Here is an 18,493-nt window from a genome sequence, read left to right on the forward strand (position 1 = left end):
AAATATACTCTTCAGTACCTATTTCTTGTTGGGGTACACTTGTTGAAAGTGCTATCCGATTTCTCCAAGACTGAAAGAAGGTAGTTCTTCTCCTTCATTTCAGTCTTCAATTGGCTATCTAAAGTTTCAATTTCACGCCGCTTTTGCTCAAGCTCACGATGGCTGTCCTCGATTTTAGCATCATACTTTTCCTTTAATTGGTTGACTTTCAATTCATGCTTCTTGGAGTACTGATGGTATAATTGCTCAGCAACATCTTGAATTCTTTCATCAGTTTTCTGTTGAGCAGTGGAGACCTGATGCTTGAGGCTTGCTATTTGTCTAAGTAGTTCAGTTTCAGAGGCTGATTCATCCTTATTCGTTACCTTTGTTTTGAGCTCTGAAATCACTTGTTTTTGTTTCGTAACTTCTTCCACCAATTCTGTGAGTTTTTTTGTATCTCCGCTGATTATTTGATCTTTCTCAAGGTTTTGATTTTGTAGATCCTCCACTTTCTTCATCAAATGATCGATTTCTGATTGAAGACTCGAAGTAATATTAGTATCTTTTTGATATAAGTCGCGATTCGATTTAAGTTCATCTTTTAACGAAGTAATCTCTCCTTCAAGTTGCGTACAGTGCACCTTCAGTTGTTCTAAAAGGTGATCTTTTTTCAAAATTTCCTCATCCTTCGATTTCTGTTCTGTCTCAAGCTTAGCCATTTCGTTATGTAGGCTACTCGCTTCCTCACATAGTTCCTTAAATTTCTCGTCCAAATCTTTAAGTTGATCATTTTTTTCAGACAATGATCTTTCTTTCATTTGTAACTGCAGGGCTAAATGCTCTCTTTCATCTTCCGCTGCCTTAAGCTTAGATAGTAGTGATTCATTGGACGCTAAAATTTTTTCAAGTTCAACACTTAATGAGTCTCTATCTCTGAATAACCTCTCCTTCTCCAATTTTATACCCTCAATTTCCGCTTTCAATGTAGATATTTCCAGGCTTCTTTCCGCAAGGACAACCTCAAGTTCCTGTGCATGGCCCTCTAGTTTGACAATCGTGTCATTCAACGTACGTCTTTCCTCATCAAACCCTTCTTTTAAATCTTTGAGCTTGTCCTCGGAAGACTGTAAAAGAGCCGATTTAACTTTCAAATCCAGTTTAACTTGGCTCAATTCCTTATTGATGTGATCAATTTGCAAATCTAGGAGATGAACACTCTCTTTGAGATGTGATTCAGCTCGCAGTTTTTCGTTGATTCCCTCTTCAAGACGCAAAATTCTATTCTTTGCATTACTCACAGCACTGGTAAGTTCAATTATCTCGTCATTTTTCTCAACAACACTAGCTTCCATCTTCACTATTTCACTCAATAGACTTTGCCTTGACATCTCCATTTGGTGAGCAGTATAAATGGGGGTATCATTTAAATGCACAATGACACCAGGCTGGTTACTTTCCAGGATCCGTGAATCATGATTCTCCATGAGGTCGTCACCGAACTGCTTCTCTGTGAGGCTCATCGCAGGGTCGTCTCCATGATTGATATTCTCAGGGCTACTATTCATTCGTTCAAGCAACTCGTTGTGAAAAGATGAATCGGAGGTGTTAGCACCATGCGACTTTCCGGCGGACGAAAGTCTGGACTGTTTAAATACGGACAGCGAAACTTCTCCTGAAGAAGGTCTCTTGTTTGAGTTATGTTCAGTTTGAGTCTTTTTCGTAGTACCGTTTCCAATTAAAAGGGGATTTGAATCATTGTCGACCTTTTCAGTGACCCGCTTGCTTCTAATTCTATAAGAAGGACTGTCCGCAATAGAGTCCGTATTATCTGGTTGCAAGACAGGTGCCACCAAACGCGGAGATGTCACAACATCTCTAGTTGTTGGCTTAGCTGGCGTCTTGAATGAGCTTGGGTGGTTCAAAGTATTTCTGCGATATTCGTGTTTTGCCTGAAGTCCATGAGGGTGCTTAATGAGACCAAATGCTGATCGAGAGGACAAATCCGCGGATGCACTCACTTTTCTCTGAATCTCATCAGATTGTGTTCGTGAAGCAGAATCAAATGCCGCTAGTTTTATTGGGGAAAGTCTTTCCTCCAGGGACAAGCTATCGTGAGGCATTGCTGGTATGGGTGTTTGTTTATTGTTTAGTTCAAAAAAATGAAACCCGCGACCATCACCTGCATCCGTCACAGCGAAGCGATACAGCCTCCTTGCAAGACGAGTACTTCATGGAATGATCGAAAAAAAAGAATCCCTAATAAAATTCAAGTACAATAACATTTCCCCTCAAATTTAATAACGGAGTAATACAATTGGAATTGTGTTAATTTATATAGCAGGTGTTTACAGTTAAAACATATTCATAAAATAAACACTTGAGAAAGTTCACGAATTCGAACCGGGACGGCAATCCAAAACATCCAATGAGTACTGAGTACCACGGATAAGGGCGTCTTGAAGGATTCACAATCCAAAGTTGGTATACTCAGAAATCAAAACTAAACCCTCTTCTAAGTCTTTTGTAGCTTGGGTTTGTTCCATTAACATAACTTGACAAGCTCGAAGAGAGAGTTGGGGCAGAAGAGGCAATAGCAGAAGATGCTGGAGCCTCAGTTTGCACCGAAGATGAAGGAATCGTGGATACAGAAGTTTGGGTGGAGGTAACTTCAATAAAAGAAGTAATGGTGGTGGTAACATCACTGTATGTAAATTCTGCAGTCACTGGGTAAGACGCAGTAACAACTTGGGTGATGGTGGTGACGTTTTCCGATGTAGTTGAAGAAGGAACATCAGTGACGGTGACAGTAACGGTCGTTGGAGCACAAGATCCAGTCTCAACAATAGCTGCTTCCGTGGTAACAGAGCCGTTCTCTTCGGTGACAGTCACAAAGGTAGTGATTGTCGAAGTGGAGGTCGTAGGTAAGGAGCTTGCATCGGAGGAAGCCTCTGCAGAAGAAGTGATTGCAGAAGAAGCAGGTGCAGAAGAAGCAGGTGCAGAAGAAGCAGGTGCTGAAGTCTCGTATGCAGCTTCTGGAGCTTCAGTAGTGTAGGTGGTAGAAGCCAAAGTAATGGTGATATACTTGTCAATAGTTGAAGTGGTGTCACCTCCTGCACTCAAAGAAGTAATTGGCTCAGAAGAGTTGTCATATCTTCTAAAAGGAATTGCCGTTGCAAAGGAGGCAAGACTAAAGAGTGTAGCGATTGGAACGATCATTATTAACGTTGATTTTTAAATGAATGGACGCGATTGTAATTCGCAAGGGTAGTAACAGTGATCAAAGGTTGCTTACAAAAAACATGGCGATCACGATGGTATAAATATCAAACGCGACATACCGCGTTTCAGCATAATATGAGACAAAGAGTGCGTTTCTAAGCTTAGATGAAGGATTGCCGCGAGAAAAGTCTTGTCGTCTGACAGAAAACAAACAAACCCCTTCCCAACCGCGGAGCTTTTCCTACACATAGTGATGAATCATGCGGTCTACACGAGAGAAATACCGAATTAGAGCCATACATAAGCAAAATTTTACACTCTCTCGTGTAAGAATAGCTTATTCCCTCAATTCCGTTTTCTGCAATTTAGGAAGTCATTCAGATTTGTTAATGTAAACGCTTTAGTTAGCCATAGACAAGATGTGAAATGGTAGTACACTAGATCTACATAGTAAGTTTATAACACTAATGTGAATGACATCGAGAGCGACAATAAATTCTTTGCGTCGTAATTGCGGCTCATAACACTCCGAAACTTCATTTTTTTTTTTGTAATATTAACAGTACCCCTCTCGTGTTCATCTATCGTTTCTTAACTCACTGCACGAACTTACGATAAGAAAACACAGTCCGGCAATATATGACCGCTAATTTCTACACAGCTCGGCTATTGAGTTGACCTTAGACGAGTATTTCCAGGCGTTCATCATCTATGTATTATGGGATTATTATTACAAACGCCTGTCTTTAATTTATTTCTAACTAGCAATATTTCATTGTATTCTTTTGCCAGCAATCTTCTCGGCACTCAACTCAATGCATGTTAGAATCTTTAAGAAGAAGAAGAAATACACATAAGATTTGCAAACATGTTGCAACTTTCAAAACTACTCGGATTGTTTCCGGCCCGGTTCTTCTTCCGCCAGACGTACGAAGTGAAGAACCTTCTTTTCAGATCACTGGTCTTTAAAGTTTTTCGCTTCACAGAAACCAGACAAGTGACTACATAAATCATTATCTGGTGCAGAACATCACAGACATTCGAAGTCATTAGCGAACCAATGAATCAAAAAAAAAAAAAGAGTGATAAAACGTCACAGAATTTCTTTTCGCCGATTGAAAAGTGGAACTACTGAGTTCTAAACTCCTTCTTACAACCTAGCCTCAAAAGATGATACTAACATCTGAAAACGATCACTCTCAATAATTTGTCTCAAATTGTAGTATTCACTACTTGAGTCGTATGTTTTTAACTTCACGTAATACCACGAGTCAGGGTAATCCGCCACTTTAGTCCGTCCTTCAAACACCCAGACTCCATTACATTTTACGATATCTGAAATAGAAACCGGACACGAAATTTGTTGATCGACAGTCTCAGAAAGAGATGAATATCACCGATGACTCTAATTCCTCTGTCGATCATCCCCTACATGCGAGTATATCATTCTAAACTTCTCCCACGGCGATAAAGCATTTCTTAGAATCTGAAATCAAGCAATAAACTCCGAGCATTTGTTCAACTACTCTTGCTATTTATAATATCTTGCGCAAAACTAAGCCGTGCTATTCGGCCATTTAATATTCCTAAAAATTGCTGCTACAACATTTCTAGGATTTGTATGTTATGGAAATCCAACTGTCCTTTAGCCAAGAACGTATATACAGGAATTTGAGTATAATTTTGTTCTCACAAAAAAACCGAACCAGAAACAATCTCTAAGGTTCAAAACATGTTCGATTTCGATGACCATCCTGCTTTCAGACATTATCGTAAGATAAATGTCACGATTCAAGAGCTTCTTGATAGAAGTGTACCATTCACAACGCGTCGTTGGGCTGCATTTGGAGTACTTCTTTTCACTTTTTTAGTACGGATTTTCGTGGCCCAAGGATGGTACATTGTGTGTTATGCTTTAGGAATATCGCTCCTTAACATGTTCTTAGCATTTTTAACACCAAAGTTCGATCCTTCTTTAGAGCAAGAGCTGATGTCGTCGTCTCTCGAAGAAGGAGGGGAAGAACCTCGTGAGCAGGATGATGAATTCAGACCATTTATCAGACGCTTACCTGAGTTCAAGTTTTGGTTGAATGCAACAATGTTAACATTTGCGTCATTGGTTGCTACATTCTTCTCCATTTTTGATATTCCTGTTTTTTGGCCAATTTTGCTCGTATACTTTATCATTTTGTTTGTCTTAACCATGAGAAGACAGATCCAGCATATGATCAAGTACAAATATGTGCCCCTCGACTTGGGAAAAGCAAAGTATGGGAGCTAAATTTTGAATTGGGATGCTGTGACCTAGCATGAGCTATGAATTGCTTCCAATTGCCTAAAATTGGCGAAAACAATGATATTGTGAGGATTAAAAGCCAATCTTACAAAGAACAGAGTACGCATACTTGTTTCAATACTGGACAACACACCAATGTTAATCCTATCTGTCGTCATTCACTTCACTTCCGTGAATGCGATCAAAAACAACATATATATAAATACAGCCAACTCTATTGATTCAAATTCTTGATCAGCAATGCTAGTCTTTTAACTTTACCAGTTAAATCTTTACGATGAGATTCAAATGTTGAATCATCCGCAATGTATACGTGCGTATTTGACGGAAATTTTAGTTTCTTGCACTCAGGTACTAAAACGTGGTGGGTCTATATCTCTCACCTTTAGCAGTATCCAACAACACTTTCGTAACCCGATATCTCGATTATTCTAGCTATCTACAGCACCTGGAATGGAAAGAAGTATTGTGGATCTAGTTTACCATACTGAAGACACAGCAAAAAAAAATAGCATTTATTAATGATTGCGTAGAAAATGCTACTCAATCAGCTTTGCTCACACAACAGCTAGTATGGTTAAACCTAGTAAAAATGTATCCAGCAATAAATTTTTCATAACATGTCAATAATAAAATACTATCAAGTATAAACTTGAGTGATTCAACACACTTACTGCTCAAAGGATTAGGCTGCAGAGAGCGGTTCTGGTAGAAATAGGAATGCATCCTATGATTTTACATGGGAATATTGTATATCCCGAATCCATGTATTGAGTTGGAATACAAAACCACATTACAATAACAAATACATGCGCGAAACAAGATTTCTACTTTGTCATCTGGGACGTTGCCTACCGTACCCAGGAGTAAGTTAATCTGATTCCAGCAATTGCTACTCATCACAATATTTACACTGAACTTACCGAAATAATTCAAAATGTAAAAAGATATTCGGCATAATTCGATTCTGTGAAACTATATTATAGATTATATCGAAGACACAAAAAAGGACTTAAACCCCATTCGTATTGAATTTATTCTTACGCACTCGTACTTTCACTACTCTAAAAGAACAATGCATTCAAAAAGAAAATTAAAATCTCGGAAATACAAGTTAAAAAAAAAAAAAGATGTATGTATTAAATCAATGTAATATCTTTGGGAATCTGAAATTACATGTCACCCTTTCCAATCAGCAGCATTACATAAAACTACATAATGATTCCATACATACGAATGGAGCTAAATTCCTATTGAGTACGAAAATCCATCACATACAAGTACAACTCTACAGCGAACCGATTGATTATACATGGTATTTTATAAAACTACCAACTGCATTAACCATTGATTCAAAATTAAATTCAAAGCTATTCAGCACATTGTTGTATTCTCCACAAGAAAAATTACTAAGTTTATTTAAACATACACTGACAAGTAACAGGATACTATTAGAATATACTAGCAACACCGGAACATAAAATGAAAATAATACATAACAAGCGTGATGCGAATAACAACATCAATATATAACTATAGATATTTCAAAGAATACTCGAAATACAAATGTTCCTCTCTTCATACTCACGAATAAAATATGATGCTGACATTAGCGTGTAAACCATCCACTTCAAACTAAGGCACAAATAACGCTGTAAAAAGCTCTAATGTTATATAACGTTCACATTTGCCACCCCATATATTTGCAAAGTTCCTCAAACTAACCCTATTACACTAATAAGGTACATTAAAGAAGCTGAGAATTACTTAGTGTTAACATATTATTCCATCACATCGTATTTTAATGATTCATAATTACTACATAACTAAGTTTGACACTGCAGCAAATATACAATCAAAAAATATATAGCCCACTCATACCCAACATATCCCAATCTGAAATTGAAACAAAAGTGGTCAACAACAATATTCTCAATTTTTAATATTAAATTACTGTTCTCCGTTCTCTTTAAGAGTGTAGAGTTTGCAATACATAAATTTCATTTGACTTTCTGGCGAATAAGTATTCGATTTTTATGTGTTTGTCATTAGTTGAAGATTCTATTTGAATTATGATTATGTTAAATAATTAGTTACTTTTTGGTATATTATCAAGCTGTGAATAAACCATGCAGAAAAGAATTTGAGAACGTTGATTCACAAACATATGTACTTAATATCAGATTAAAATTATTCAACGAGAGGCCAGGAGTGCGGTGCTATTGCAAACTGTTTGATTATGAGTGCATTAACAAGTGTCTTCTTAAAATCGACTAGTAACATATTTGCGTTTTATCATTTCGTGTCTATCAATGTCCCTATTCATAATTTAGTGGCATATATTTTTAACAAGTATTTTCATTTCTATAATATTCGAATATTGTGATGTGTAAAAAATTTCAGAAACTTTGGAAATGTTTCTCGTAGAAAACGAAATAATGATCTTACCTTGTGGATTTCCTCAAATTTGAATTATTCGTTTTGCAACCAGAAGATGCTAATTAAGAATTAATTGACCAATCCTCCTGAAATATATGTAACAGTAACCTATAAAGAGAAAACTACCATATACTGACAGAATCATTTTTGATAGAAATCAATTTATATCGTTTAAGTAACAGTTGATTGATAGTTTTAAATGATAATTTGTGTTCCTTCATTCAATATTCAATTCTGTGTAAACTCTACTGTGACCAACTCTTGTAGTTCTCGTATAGAAGTATTTAAAAATTATGATTAAGTGAACGGAATGTCCCTTGTGAATGTTTAACTTTCTTGAGCCTGATAGGATTGATGTGTGATCGGTGAGCTTTTTTTCTATATTTTTTTGTTCAATCTTTGGTTTTTTCAAGAATAGTCAGTAAATAAGTTGAATCTTTAATGTATCTGATATGATATCTTTAGTTAAGCCGCCTTGGTAAATTGATTTAATACATTTACTTTTGTGTATATTTTCATGGGATATTTTAAATTTTTATTCTTATTGTGTTTGCATTTTTGTGGTTGATCTTTGATTCTTTACTTTTTTTTGGTTATTTATCGATTTTCTGTTCTGTTGATTCCTGTCGTCTCTTACATGGGACTAACTCCTTTTTTTCCCCAGCCATCGAATAAATACATTTTTTCTTAAATAATACCACTTTCTTCCTTACGAGTATTTTGTTTAGTGATTTTCAATTTTTTTTTGAAGCTATGTGAGTGTTTCTTTGCCGAACCGTGATTCCACCAGTTGAGTCAGATAATGTAGTTGATGGCAGTTGTCTTCGTAATGTATCTTTACTCTATTTGACTGTCTTCTACTCTTCGAATACGCCTTTGTATTTCTATACTTCCTGCTGAAATCTGTCTATGGCCTTCTTAAATTACCATTTCTGCCTAAAATAATGGGAAGTGAAGTCTACAAATCTTAAGTTCAGCTGTGTGGCAACTGCCTGTCAAGTACTTAAGATTTATGTTTATGAGTGTTTGAATGTTTTCTTTTTAATGTTAGCACATTTCTCTGTAAACACTCCTTCATCAAAAATGTTTGATTTATTTCAGCATTAACGACATTCCCTGCTAGCTGACATTTCCTTGCTAAGAGAAAAATCTTTCATCAGATGATTGAAAGTGGGAGATCGACCCATTCACTCACCAATATTTGAATGAAGCTTTGAAAAGAATTGACTGTGGGTCACTCATTCCTGGGTAAATTTTCACACTTTTTAAAATACGTAGATTCTGTACTGAATTGATAGACGTTATTCTTAGTAGTGAAGGAAAGTAATGTCTCCACCGTGATTCGTATGGTGTACCACAAATATACATGATAGGTGAATGAGCAATACAGAATATGAGCCATGAGTGGTTTTACATTAGGTTGAAGAAGAGCTGTGAGCTGTAATAGTAATGTGGTCGCATTATCTTTCTATTCCTCGTCAATGACTGTCGTATTCGAAGTATTTGCACTCGAGATTTCCGTTATTGCAAAATTACGCATGCGTCAAGAGCACAATTTTTGTCCAGTTTTCTAACAAAGGCCATCAAGATCTTCGCTTTCTTTCATCCCAATCTTTAAGTTCTAGGGGGTTTGAGGATTTGGAGCTTTTCCGAGTCTATTCCAATTTTTTATGGAGGGATTTTTTAGTTATAGCGTTCGATTTCTCAATTTTTTACAAATGTCAGGACTACCCCGGTAAAATCATGAGAAACTATTGCGTGTGTCTTTTTAGTTGAAAGATTTGGTATCGGTCACCATTGTTTAACCACAGAGCAGATCTATGGATTGCTTTCTCCCTAATCGACTTTAAGCAGTCGAGCTGTAAGTTAGATCAGTGTCTAATAAAGTCTGAGTGCGACGCATCTATGCGTTGATGATATGAGATGTCTTAGAACATCCAGTTCCAATTGCACGTGTCTACTGGTTGTGACTATAGGCATAAAACCAGAAAAGAGTGTCAATGTGATAGAAAACAAGAAACACTTTTACTTTGTCTATGCACAATGAATGTTAGGTGCCATACCAATGAAAAGTATTATTTGCCTACTCACCACGCAGTATGCATAATCGTAATGATTTCGTCCACATGAAGAAAAAAAAACAAGTTGCAACCCAATAAATGTAGGGTGGAAGTTATAATAGACATTGAAGATAGGGCAAAGAAGATACAAAGGGCAAAGAGCAAAAGTAGGAGCAGTCGTCGTCATTCACCCCAAAAGTGGCGGTTGAGTGAGTAAGATAGGCAAAAAAAAGTCAACTACAAGGCACATTGAGGCGGGTTTCAAAACATAAAAATTCAAATCGGCGGTACAAAAATACAAGGAAACAATTAGGCAGTTATTGAAAACCCGAGACTGTGATATCTTCGAAAATCGAAACGGGCACACTAATAATCGCGTATGAATAAAATGAGTATCCTATTTATCAAACTTCATCATCTGACACATCGTCTTTGTAACCAAACTTTCTAATTTCAGCAAGCTTCTTTCTGGCTGCTACCAACAGGTTTTCAAGTTTTAAGATTTCAACCTGCTGCTCCATTTCCAAAGTTTTACCTTCATATGGCGTAAGCTTGCTCAAATCAACAGATTGGTCTGAATCACCAGCATTAGTAAGTAATGACTGAACTTTAGCCACTAACGACTTACATGCTGTATTAACAGTCCTTGAAGATCCTTCTAAGTCATCTTGCAGCTTAGACATGAAATTAGCTTTCACTCTCGCAGCTGCAACGAGTTGCGCAGTAGATGCAGCCACTTCGTTACATGCAACGATCAACTGCTCATGGGAATTTTCATTTTTAAGGACACCATCTGCTGTTTGGATCAAAATGTTTGTGGCACCAGCTACCGCCTTCGCAGCACTAACTAAACCTTCAGTCCATCTGTTGTTTTTCTTATAGAAGTCCCTTCTTGTCCCGTTACCTTTATTGCGATCCACAATTTCTCTCTGGCATTTGGTAGCAGCGATGATCAATAATTGAATAGCTTTTGTGATCGATAATGCTGCGGATACAATAGATTCATGAATTTCGAAATTTGATGACTGAGAGGCTGAAAGCAAAAGCTTGTTGAGAAATTCAGTTGCTGAGTCGACAGCCTTGGCGGTTTCGTCCATCTCATTATCAACGGCATCTTCGATCTTACCTTTGATAAGCTTTGACGAGTTTCTGCCTCTAAGTTTATCAACCAAAGAGGAGACGTCTTGCAATGAATGTTGAAACAGAACATTGCAATCAATGACAAAATCAATTTTGTCATCGTCACTGTCTAATTCATCTAAAGTATCAGATGTTAAACTCAGGAAGAAGGATTCCGCGCTAGTAAGCATTGTGCTGATGAGACTAACAAGACTTTCCTCATCTGAGGTAGATAGGTTCCGACTCAAACCTTTTGCATTTAACATCAAATCATTGATTGTCGCAGTAAGTTCAGAACTTGCTAAAATGATTTCGGAATGAGTGGAATCTTCAGGATCTTCATATGATACATTACTTTCTGCAATGAAATTGTTGAATGCCTGAGCAAAGTCAGTCGCAGTGTCAGAACATAAATCAATGACGGATAACAAATACTCCGGTGAAGCGTTGGAGTTACCAGCTTGCATTGGCGAAGACAACTCGTGCTTCGAGTCCTGTATACGTCTGACATTATTAGCCAAAATGACATCCAACAAATTCAATAACTTTTTGACTCCATGTTCCAAATAGAATTTTTTCGATGTAGCCAACTCTTGTAATGCACTATCCAATGATTCTTGTGCAATTTCAATATCCACATCCTTTTCTTTCAACTTTTCCTGGATCTCACTGATATCACCCAAAGAAGTGAGCTTCATATCTTTCTCTACTAGCTCCGCATTGAGTCTATCAATTTCCTGTTGATGTTTGGAAAGCAATGTGTCGAGATTGGTGGAATGTAACTTCCCAGAATCATTCATCTGCGCGTTCAATTCTCTTATTTCTGCTTGCAACTTTTCGATTTCTTGGTCTTTAGACGCTTTTGTGCGATCCAAGTCCAATCTAGCACGATCACGTTCACGAATCAAATCTGCTAGTTCAAGATTTTTCGCTTTAAGATCTTTCTCAACCTTCTCAGTCTTCAATATAGACTCTTGAGCACTGCTAATTTTTTGTTGAATCTTCTTAAATTTGGCCAAAAGATTCAAGTGTTCCAGGCGCAACTGAGAGTACAACTTTGCGAGAGCTTCATACTTTTTGGCCCAGTTATTAACCTGTTCTTCCAAAGTTTTAATCTGTTCATCTTTAGACGCGACTTGTTGTGTGGCGGTCTCATTAATTTTCGCCAATTCGTTTTCCAACGTATTCACTCGGGCATCGTACTGTTGCAATAATGCCTGGTCATTATCAAATTGGTTTTTAAACATGACTAGGTCATGTTCTAATTCTGAAACACGCAGAACCTGTGCTTGAGTTTGTTGCTGCCTCAAATATTCTTGCTCTTGCAATCTTCTTTGTTCTTGTTCCCTCTTTTGTTGCTCGAACATCCTTTGCCTTTCGGCTTGCTCAGCTAACTGTTGCTGACGCTGAGCTTCTAAGTATTGCTGCTGCTGCTGGAACTGTTGTTGCTGATCGAAAATTCCTGTCTGTTGCAAATGAATCAGATCAACTGGAGGAGGAAGTGAAGGAGTTTCAACATTTGAGGTAGGCTGTTGTGATAAGTGAGAAGTAGAATCATTACTTACAGGTGCTGTATCAGTAGATGGATTCTCAGAATCATCACTAATTCTCAAGTTTGGAGGATTGCCTCCTAATCTTGGGATAGTAATCAAACTTGTCAAGAACTTAATTGATTGACAATCGGTGTAGAAATCTCTCAAAAGAAAGTGTTGTGAGTCAAATCTCTCAAATAATACGGATAGAGCTTCATCATCGCCCAATTGTTGATACATAGCTCTTAACATTGAAATTAAGAATTTGTAGATACCATAAGATTCTGAAATCAATGGAACCAAAGCACTGACTTTGCACAAGTTATTTGGGGATTGATGAATAGTTACGAAGATGAGCTTCTGCAACTCGTTGATGGAATCTTGTAAGTCCATTAATTGCAAAATGGATTCATATCCTTCGTTGGGGTCATTCACCGTTCTTAATGAAATATACTCTTCATACTCGAACATTCCATTGAAACCAGGATTATTCCTGTGGAAGTCCAATTTGCTCAAAAGAAATCGGTCATACTGATTGATCAAACGACCATAGCTACTTGAGCTAGGAAAAACTGTCGATAATGAATACAAAAAATCCTTATTTCTGTAACTGTCCTTCAATGTGTTAGGGTGGCCTTCTTGAAGAACTTTGTGGATCATTATCAATGCTTTAAACAATTGGATTTCACTGCTTTGCAACGGTTGAATCTTCACTGCATTCCAAAACGCTCTTGAGTTCTTGTGATCCCACGTATACACAATACAAGCACGAACATGCTTCCGCTTCGGAGGAACTTCTTCAGCATTGCAAGCCTTACGGACACTGATTTGCAAATCAACTTCAGCACGACTCATTATGGTTAAGTATTGTTAAGAGTGGAATCGGCAACGACGGACTGTCAACATGTGGCAGTGCGACCGAAAATCTCCTGCACAATGTACATAACGAGTGATTAGCACTCTCCTGTAGGCGTGCCTTGAATGATAACAGAAAACTGTGCCAACCTTCTTCTACGAACGGTAGACAGTCCTATGCAAAGTTTTATACTTTGTAAATTATGAAAATACAGAAGTTGATTTCGAATAGAAGAACGATTCTCATTACCTTTCGCGTCGTGAGCAAACAATATTTTAAATTCCTAAGTCCGGAAAAAGCTCTTGCGAAGATGACTGCACCAAAGAAAGCGATGTAAAATAATCTAACAAGCACTTTTTCTTAATGATAGAATCACCTGTTAAGACAGCATAGCATATTTTTATTATTCGTTGGATAGAGGGCCGGCTCAACGCATGACTTGCGACACCCAGGTCGCACTAACCGCTGTTGAGCACTGTATATGAGAGTGGGGAATTGTGTCGCTCAGAGGGGCTTCCGATAATCTCCGATCACATACTATTGATAAATCAACAATTGAGGTTGCACTAATAGTTTAATTAGACATTAGTAAATACGGAAGGAGCAATGCAAAACGTCAGTTACTTATTTTCAGACGATAAGAAAGTATCCAAAAATCTGACATACTTCTCTTCCTGTCTTTGTCTTAATGCGGCTTGATGCTCTGCGGAAAAAAATCTGAATGCACTCTGTAGAAGCGAGTAATCTTTGCGTTCGACGAAACAAAACAACTTCCACCCACAACGTGAAATGTCCGGAAACACTACCAAGGTGAACTATCCGTATGTTATCGATCAGATTGCACTAGTATGAACTTACTAACACCATAAGGTTTTGGTACGGCGGTGCCTCCAGTATGGCTGCATGTCTAGTGACACATCCATTAGACTTGGCTAAAGTTCGTTTGCAAACAGCTTCGAAACCTGGTCAGTCTTTGGTGTCTATGGTGTATCAGATTATCAAAAATGAAGGTTTCTTCAAAATCTATTCGGGTTTGACAGCGTCCTTGTTGAGACAAGCCACATACTCAACAGTCAGATTTGGTATTTACGAATTCATGAAGGAATCATATCAGGAAAAATACAACAAAACTGCAACAACGGCAGTCTTGTTGCCTATGTCTATGGTTTCTGGTGCATTGGGTGGTTTGGTTGGTAATCCCTCAGATGTCGTGAACATTAGAATGCAGAATGACTCAACTTTACCAGTGGAGCAAAGAAGACACTACAGAAACGCTTTTGATGGACTTTATCGTATTACCAGAGATGAAGGAATCTCTTCTTTGTTCAGAGGCTTGACACCTAACTTAGTGAGAGGAGTTTTGATGACCGCTTCTCAAGTTGTGACTTACGATATTGCTAAGGCACTCTTGGTTGACACCCTTAACATGGACCCAGTTAAGAAGTCGACTCACTTCAGTGCATCTTTATTAGCCGGGTTGGTTGCAACTACAGTCTGTTCACCAGCAGATGTCGTTAAGACCAGAATTATGAATGCCAAGGGAACGAGTGGCGGTGCAGTCACAATCTTGACCACCGCTGTTAAGAATGAAGGTGTTGGTTTTATGTTCAGAGGTTGGTTGCCATCCTTTATAAGATTGGGTCCCCACACGATCGTAACTTTCTTAGTGTTAGAACAATTAAGAAAGTATAAAGTGGGTATGTTCTGATAGATAGTTATAAGGAACTTTATAGAGACAATCAATGGAAAATACCTACAAACATAAAAAAATACTATCTCGTTTATAAGTGCTAATGAATATTCAGGAGCTGATGCTAGTTTAAACCTCAATGTTGTCCAACTCTTTCTTCTCGAAAGCTTCCTTCTCAGCCTCCAAGAGGTAAGGAATCAAGTAGTGGGTGTCCTCCTCAGGCTTAACCGCTTTACTAGCTGGCAACAACTGGTGAGACAACGCACATTGGTGAGCAGTAATCATTCTGAAGTTACGGGCGTAAAGCTCGTCTTCAGGCAATCTGGAAATGGCCTTTTGTGCGACAGGGTTTTCTTCGATAATCAAATCATTGAACCTAAAAGAGTTAGTATCCAGAAATAATGAAGGAGCACTGTAGGCAATTAACAAGCAGGGATACATTCATGGCATCAACCATGAGAGTGAGAATGTACATACTTCAAACCCATTTCTCTGTAGCCAGCATAGGCACAGAAGGTCTTTGCGAGTGGAGTAACGATCTTCGACAATGTTGGTCTTGACAAGATCCAATCAGATGCCTTGACAATAGAAGTGATAGAAGCCATATTGCTTTATCTGTTGTTTCTTAGTGGAGTAGCAAGACGTTTTCGTGGTTTTTCTTCGCGATTACATGTTCGCGAAGCACTAGTTGTGATTGGTTCCCGTAGACTTCCTAAATAGGAAACATGACTCTGTTACGCTAAACATTAAGATGTCATTTAGGTCACGTGCGTAAGTCTCTGCCTATCTTTTCAACATGTACAAATTGGAAGCACTGTTTCCCCTTAATATGGAAACCGTTATGGCTAATAGATTACCCTGACAAAGTCAGTTTAGCATTTGCCATTATGGATGTGTCAAAACACTAGCTTAATTCTGATTACCAATAGTTTAGTGAACTGCATCTAGAGATCCAACAAACCCTCTACATGTTCAGGAAGGGTACGTATTTCGATATTATAAATCTATAAGTTGTAATGTCAGGATGCTAGTGCCGATATAGAAGACAAACCTTTAGCAGTTAGATGGTTATCAATTTCTAGTAATGATACTCAGTACTGGCCTGGCCATGTACATTTGGAAACCCCAACTCCTTCAAGATATTGAGTGGTCCCGTCTCCTTCACAACGTTCACCAATTCCGCATCTTTGCATAAGAACAAGCCCATCATACCACATGAGTTTATTCCAAAAATATCTTTGTATTTGCCTGAGGATCTTGGAACGATCATCATGTATTCTGTCGTGGCGCAAAAATTGTAAGAAATATGGTCACAACCATTGTCTCTTAAAACTGTACATGCCCTTTGGAGTAAAGAAACAAATGTCATAGCCAAGAGGTCCTCGGTGAGCTCCAGTGTATTCTCGGGCAACCTGGCCACGAAATGAGCATACGGCAAGTTAGGGTCCTGCAATGGTTCTTGGAACTGATTTGGAATAAAATGAGGGGATGTCTTAGCCAAAGACTCTGCATAAGGCGTAAATTCCTCTGGAAGCGTCATAAACTGGATGTGCTTATGTGGCTGAGAAGCGCCACTTTCTGGACCACAATTGTAGAATGCAAACCATTTCTTTTCCTTGTCATTCGCCTTCAAGTTCTTCAATAGTTCCATGGTGACCACTAATTCAGAAGGCGAAAGAGGGGTATTTTGGGATTTGAACTCCTTCGTAACAACCATAAAATGAGCAGGAACAACAGGAAACTTGTTGAAAACGACACGGAAATCTTCATGAAGCGATGGTACAATAGTTAATTCTGGTTCGGGCTTAGCAAATGGGTTATCATTGATGGAACCAGATTCTGGACGTTTTTGGAGACTGTGGAGCTCCGTCAATTCGAATGGGTAAGACGATCCATTCAGTTCTGCTGTCAAAATTTCCTTGGTGGCAGACTCGCCGTTGAAAATCAAGAAACCACCTTTTAAAGCAGTATAATATTTTTCATACAATTTCTTTTGAAAATCTTGAGGCAATTCAGACATTAGGTACTTGAAAAAGAAAACAGTATAAAACGTGGAGTTGTTCAACAACCTACATATGGTGAGCGAAACTGGTGATGCACCAACAGCGCGCCGTCACCTGGGTAGCCAGCAATCTATATTAGTCACGGGAATATTTAGGAAGATTTTCCAACTTCACTTTACCGCTTTTAACCCAGCTCGGGTCAATCAATTTTTCCCGATCTTCATACATAACTTTCAATGAGGTTTTGATAGTACCATCGCTCACACCAGTCTTGTTGGCAATTTTTGATGGTGTTACTTCAGCTCCAAAAAGTAAGGAGGTCATATAGATAACTGTAGCTGCAATCGTAATTGGAGAACGCCCAGCTAAGATACCCGACTCCTTACATCTTCTAGCGATGTATTCTGCGGCGTTCGTCACTTCGTTGCTCAAACCTAAGTGAGAACAGAAACGTCTTATCAAATCTTCAGCTGACGTTTGTGTCGTTTGCTCGCTGTCCTTTATGAGGGAATAAGCACCTGGGTTTGTTTCGTTCTTCTCTTGGATAACCCGCTTGATGATTTTGAATACCTTTCCAATCTCCTTTTTTGGCACATTAGTCAATGCCCAAATCTCTTTAAATGTACGAGCCACCTTTGCCTTACGACAACCAATGAATATAGCGGCTGCCATAATAGACTCTTGTGATTTTCCTCGAAGTAATCGTTCGTCATGAACTAATTTGTACACTTCCTTTGCCCCATCCTGAACAATCTTCGGTAACTGATATCCATCGCACATTTGTGATATCTTGGCATATGCTGCCGATAAGGCATTATCCTTCTTGTCCACTAAAGACTTGGATTGTGCTCTGTTCAACTCTCTCCCGGCTTTCACATTTTCAGGAACATAAGAGATCATTGTCGAAAGATCTTCCGTGTCTAACAACGGATTTCCAGCGTCACCTACACGACTTGGATCATCACCGTTTTGATCATCATTACTAAATGTTCTCCATTCCGACCTGGTGTCAACTACCCTGTCACTAAGAACCAATCCACAGCTTCCGCAAACAATATCACCCTCACTAAATCTTTCGATCAAGTCAGGGGGGAAAATTTTGCATTCTGGACAGACAAGTGTGATATTGAGATTAGGCCCAAGAAAAGGCTCTTCTGTTGGAGGATTTGCCGTTTGAGCACTCATGGCAGGTGTAACTTATTGGAAGATTACAGTAGGTTGGGTATGCTGAAAAATGTATTGTCCCAATGAAAGTTGATGGGAGACACAAATACTTGAAATATCCCTGCTACCTCGA

At 38.3% G+C, this 18,493-nt stretch overlaps 8 protein-coding genes across 8 annotated transcripts; 2 read left to right on the top strand and 6 right to left on the bottom strand. All coding sequences in view use genetic code 12, as the record gives it.

Annotated features, from left to right (window-relative positions):
* Window positions 1–11: 11 nt before the first annotated feature.
* Window positions 12–2,102, bottom strand: FOB63_004245 (uncharacterized protein; the record flags this gene model as incomplete). The annotated part of the gene is made up of 1 exon (XM_002614908.2): window positions 12–2,102. The coding sequence occupies one exon, from the start codon at window positions 2,100–2,102 to the stop codon at window positions 12–14; it is 2,091 nt and encodes a 696-aa protein (XP_002614954.2).
* A 367-nt stretch (window positions 2,103–2,469) lies between these two features.
* On the bottom strand, window positions 2,470–3,198 carry PGA54 (Pga54p; the record flags this gene model as incomplete). The annotated part of the gene is made up of 1 exon (XM_002614907.1): window positions 2,470–3,198. One exon carries the CDS (start codon window positions 3,196–3,198, stop codon window positions 2,470–2,472), a length of 729 nt encoding a protein of 242 aa, XP_002614953.1.
* Window positions 3,199–4,827: 1,629 nt separating this feature from the next.
* RER1 (protein retreival receptor) lies at window positions 4,828–5,482 on the top strand (the record flags this gene model as incomplete). The annotated part of the gene is made up of 2 exons (XM_002614906.2): window positions 4,828–4,858; window positions 4,911–5,482. 2 exons carry the CDS (start codon window positions 4,828–4,830, stop codon window positions 5,480–5,482), a joined length of 603 nt encoding a protein of 200 aa, XP_002614952.2.
* Window positions 5,483–10,400: 4,918 nt separating this feature from the next.
* Window positions 10,401–13,502, bottom strand: SLA2 (Sla2p; the record flags this gene model as incomplete). Its single annotated transcript, XM_002614905.1, has 1 exon — window positions 10,401–13,502. The coding sequence occupies one exon, from the start codon at window positions 13,500–13,502 to the stop codon at window positions 10,401–10,403; it is 3,102 nt and encodes a 1,033-aa protein (XP_002614951.1).
* Window positions 13,503–14,292: 790 nt separating this feature from the next.
* FOB63_004249 (uncharacterized protein) lies at window positions 14,293–15,211 on the top strand (the record flags this gene model as incomplete). The annotated part of the gene is made up of 2 exons (XM_002614904.2): window positions 14,293–14,324; window positions 14,374–15,211. 2 exons carry the CDS (start codon window positions 14,293–14,295, stop codon window positions 15,209–15,211), a joined length of 870 nt encoding a protein of 289 aa, XP_002614950.2.
* Window positions 15,212–15,322: 111 nt separating this feature from the next.
* QCR7 (ubiquinol--cytochrome-c reductase subunit 7) lies at window positions 15,323–15,798 on the bottom strand (the record flags this gene model as incomplete). Its single annotated transcript, XM_002614903.2, has 2 exons — window positions 15,323–15,569; window positions 15,671–15,798. 2 exons carry the CDS (start codon window positions 15,796–15,798, stop codon window positions 15,323–15,325), a joined length of 375 nt encoding a protein of 124 aa, XP_002614949.2.
* A 473-nt stretch (window positions 15,799–16,271) lies between these two features.
* APA2 (bifunctional AP-4-A phosphorylase/ADP sulfurylase) lies at window positions 16,272–17,213 on the bottom strand (the record flags this gene model as incomplete). Its single annotated transcript, XM_002614902.1, has 1 exon — window positions 16,272–17,213. One exon carries the CDS (start codon window positions 17,211–17,213, stop codon window positions 16,272–16,274), a length of 942 nt encoding a protein of 313 aa, XP_002614948.1.
* Window positions 17,214–17,331: 118 nt separating this feature from the next.
* On the bottom strand, window positions 17,332–18,381 carry SUA71 (transcription factor TFIIB; the record flags this gene model as incomplete). Its single annotated transcript, XM_002614901.1, has 1 exon — window positions 17,332–18,381. One exon carries the CDS (start codon window positions 18,379–18,381, stop codon window positions 17,332–17,334), a length of 1,050 nt encoding a protein of 349 aa, XP_002614947.1.
* Window positions 18,382–18,493: the final 112 nt, after the last annotated feature.

This window comes from Clavispora lusitaniae (assembly GCF_014636115.1).
Source record: "Clavispora lusitaniae strain FDAARGOS_655 chromosome Unknown tig00000187_pilon, whole genome shotgun sequence".
In the NCBI taxonomy this organism is placed as follows: domain Eukaryota; kingdom Fungi; phylum Ascomycota; class Pichiomycetes; order Serinales; family Metschnikowiaceae; genus Clavispora; species Clavispora lusitaniae.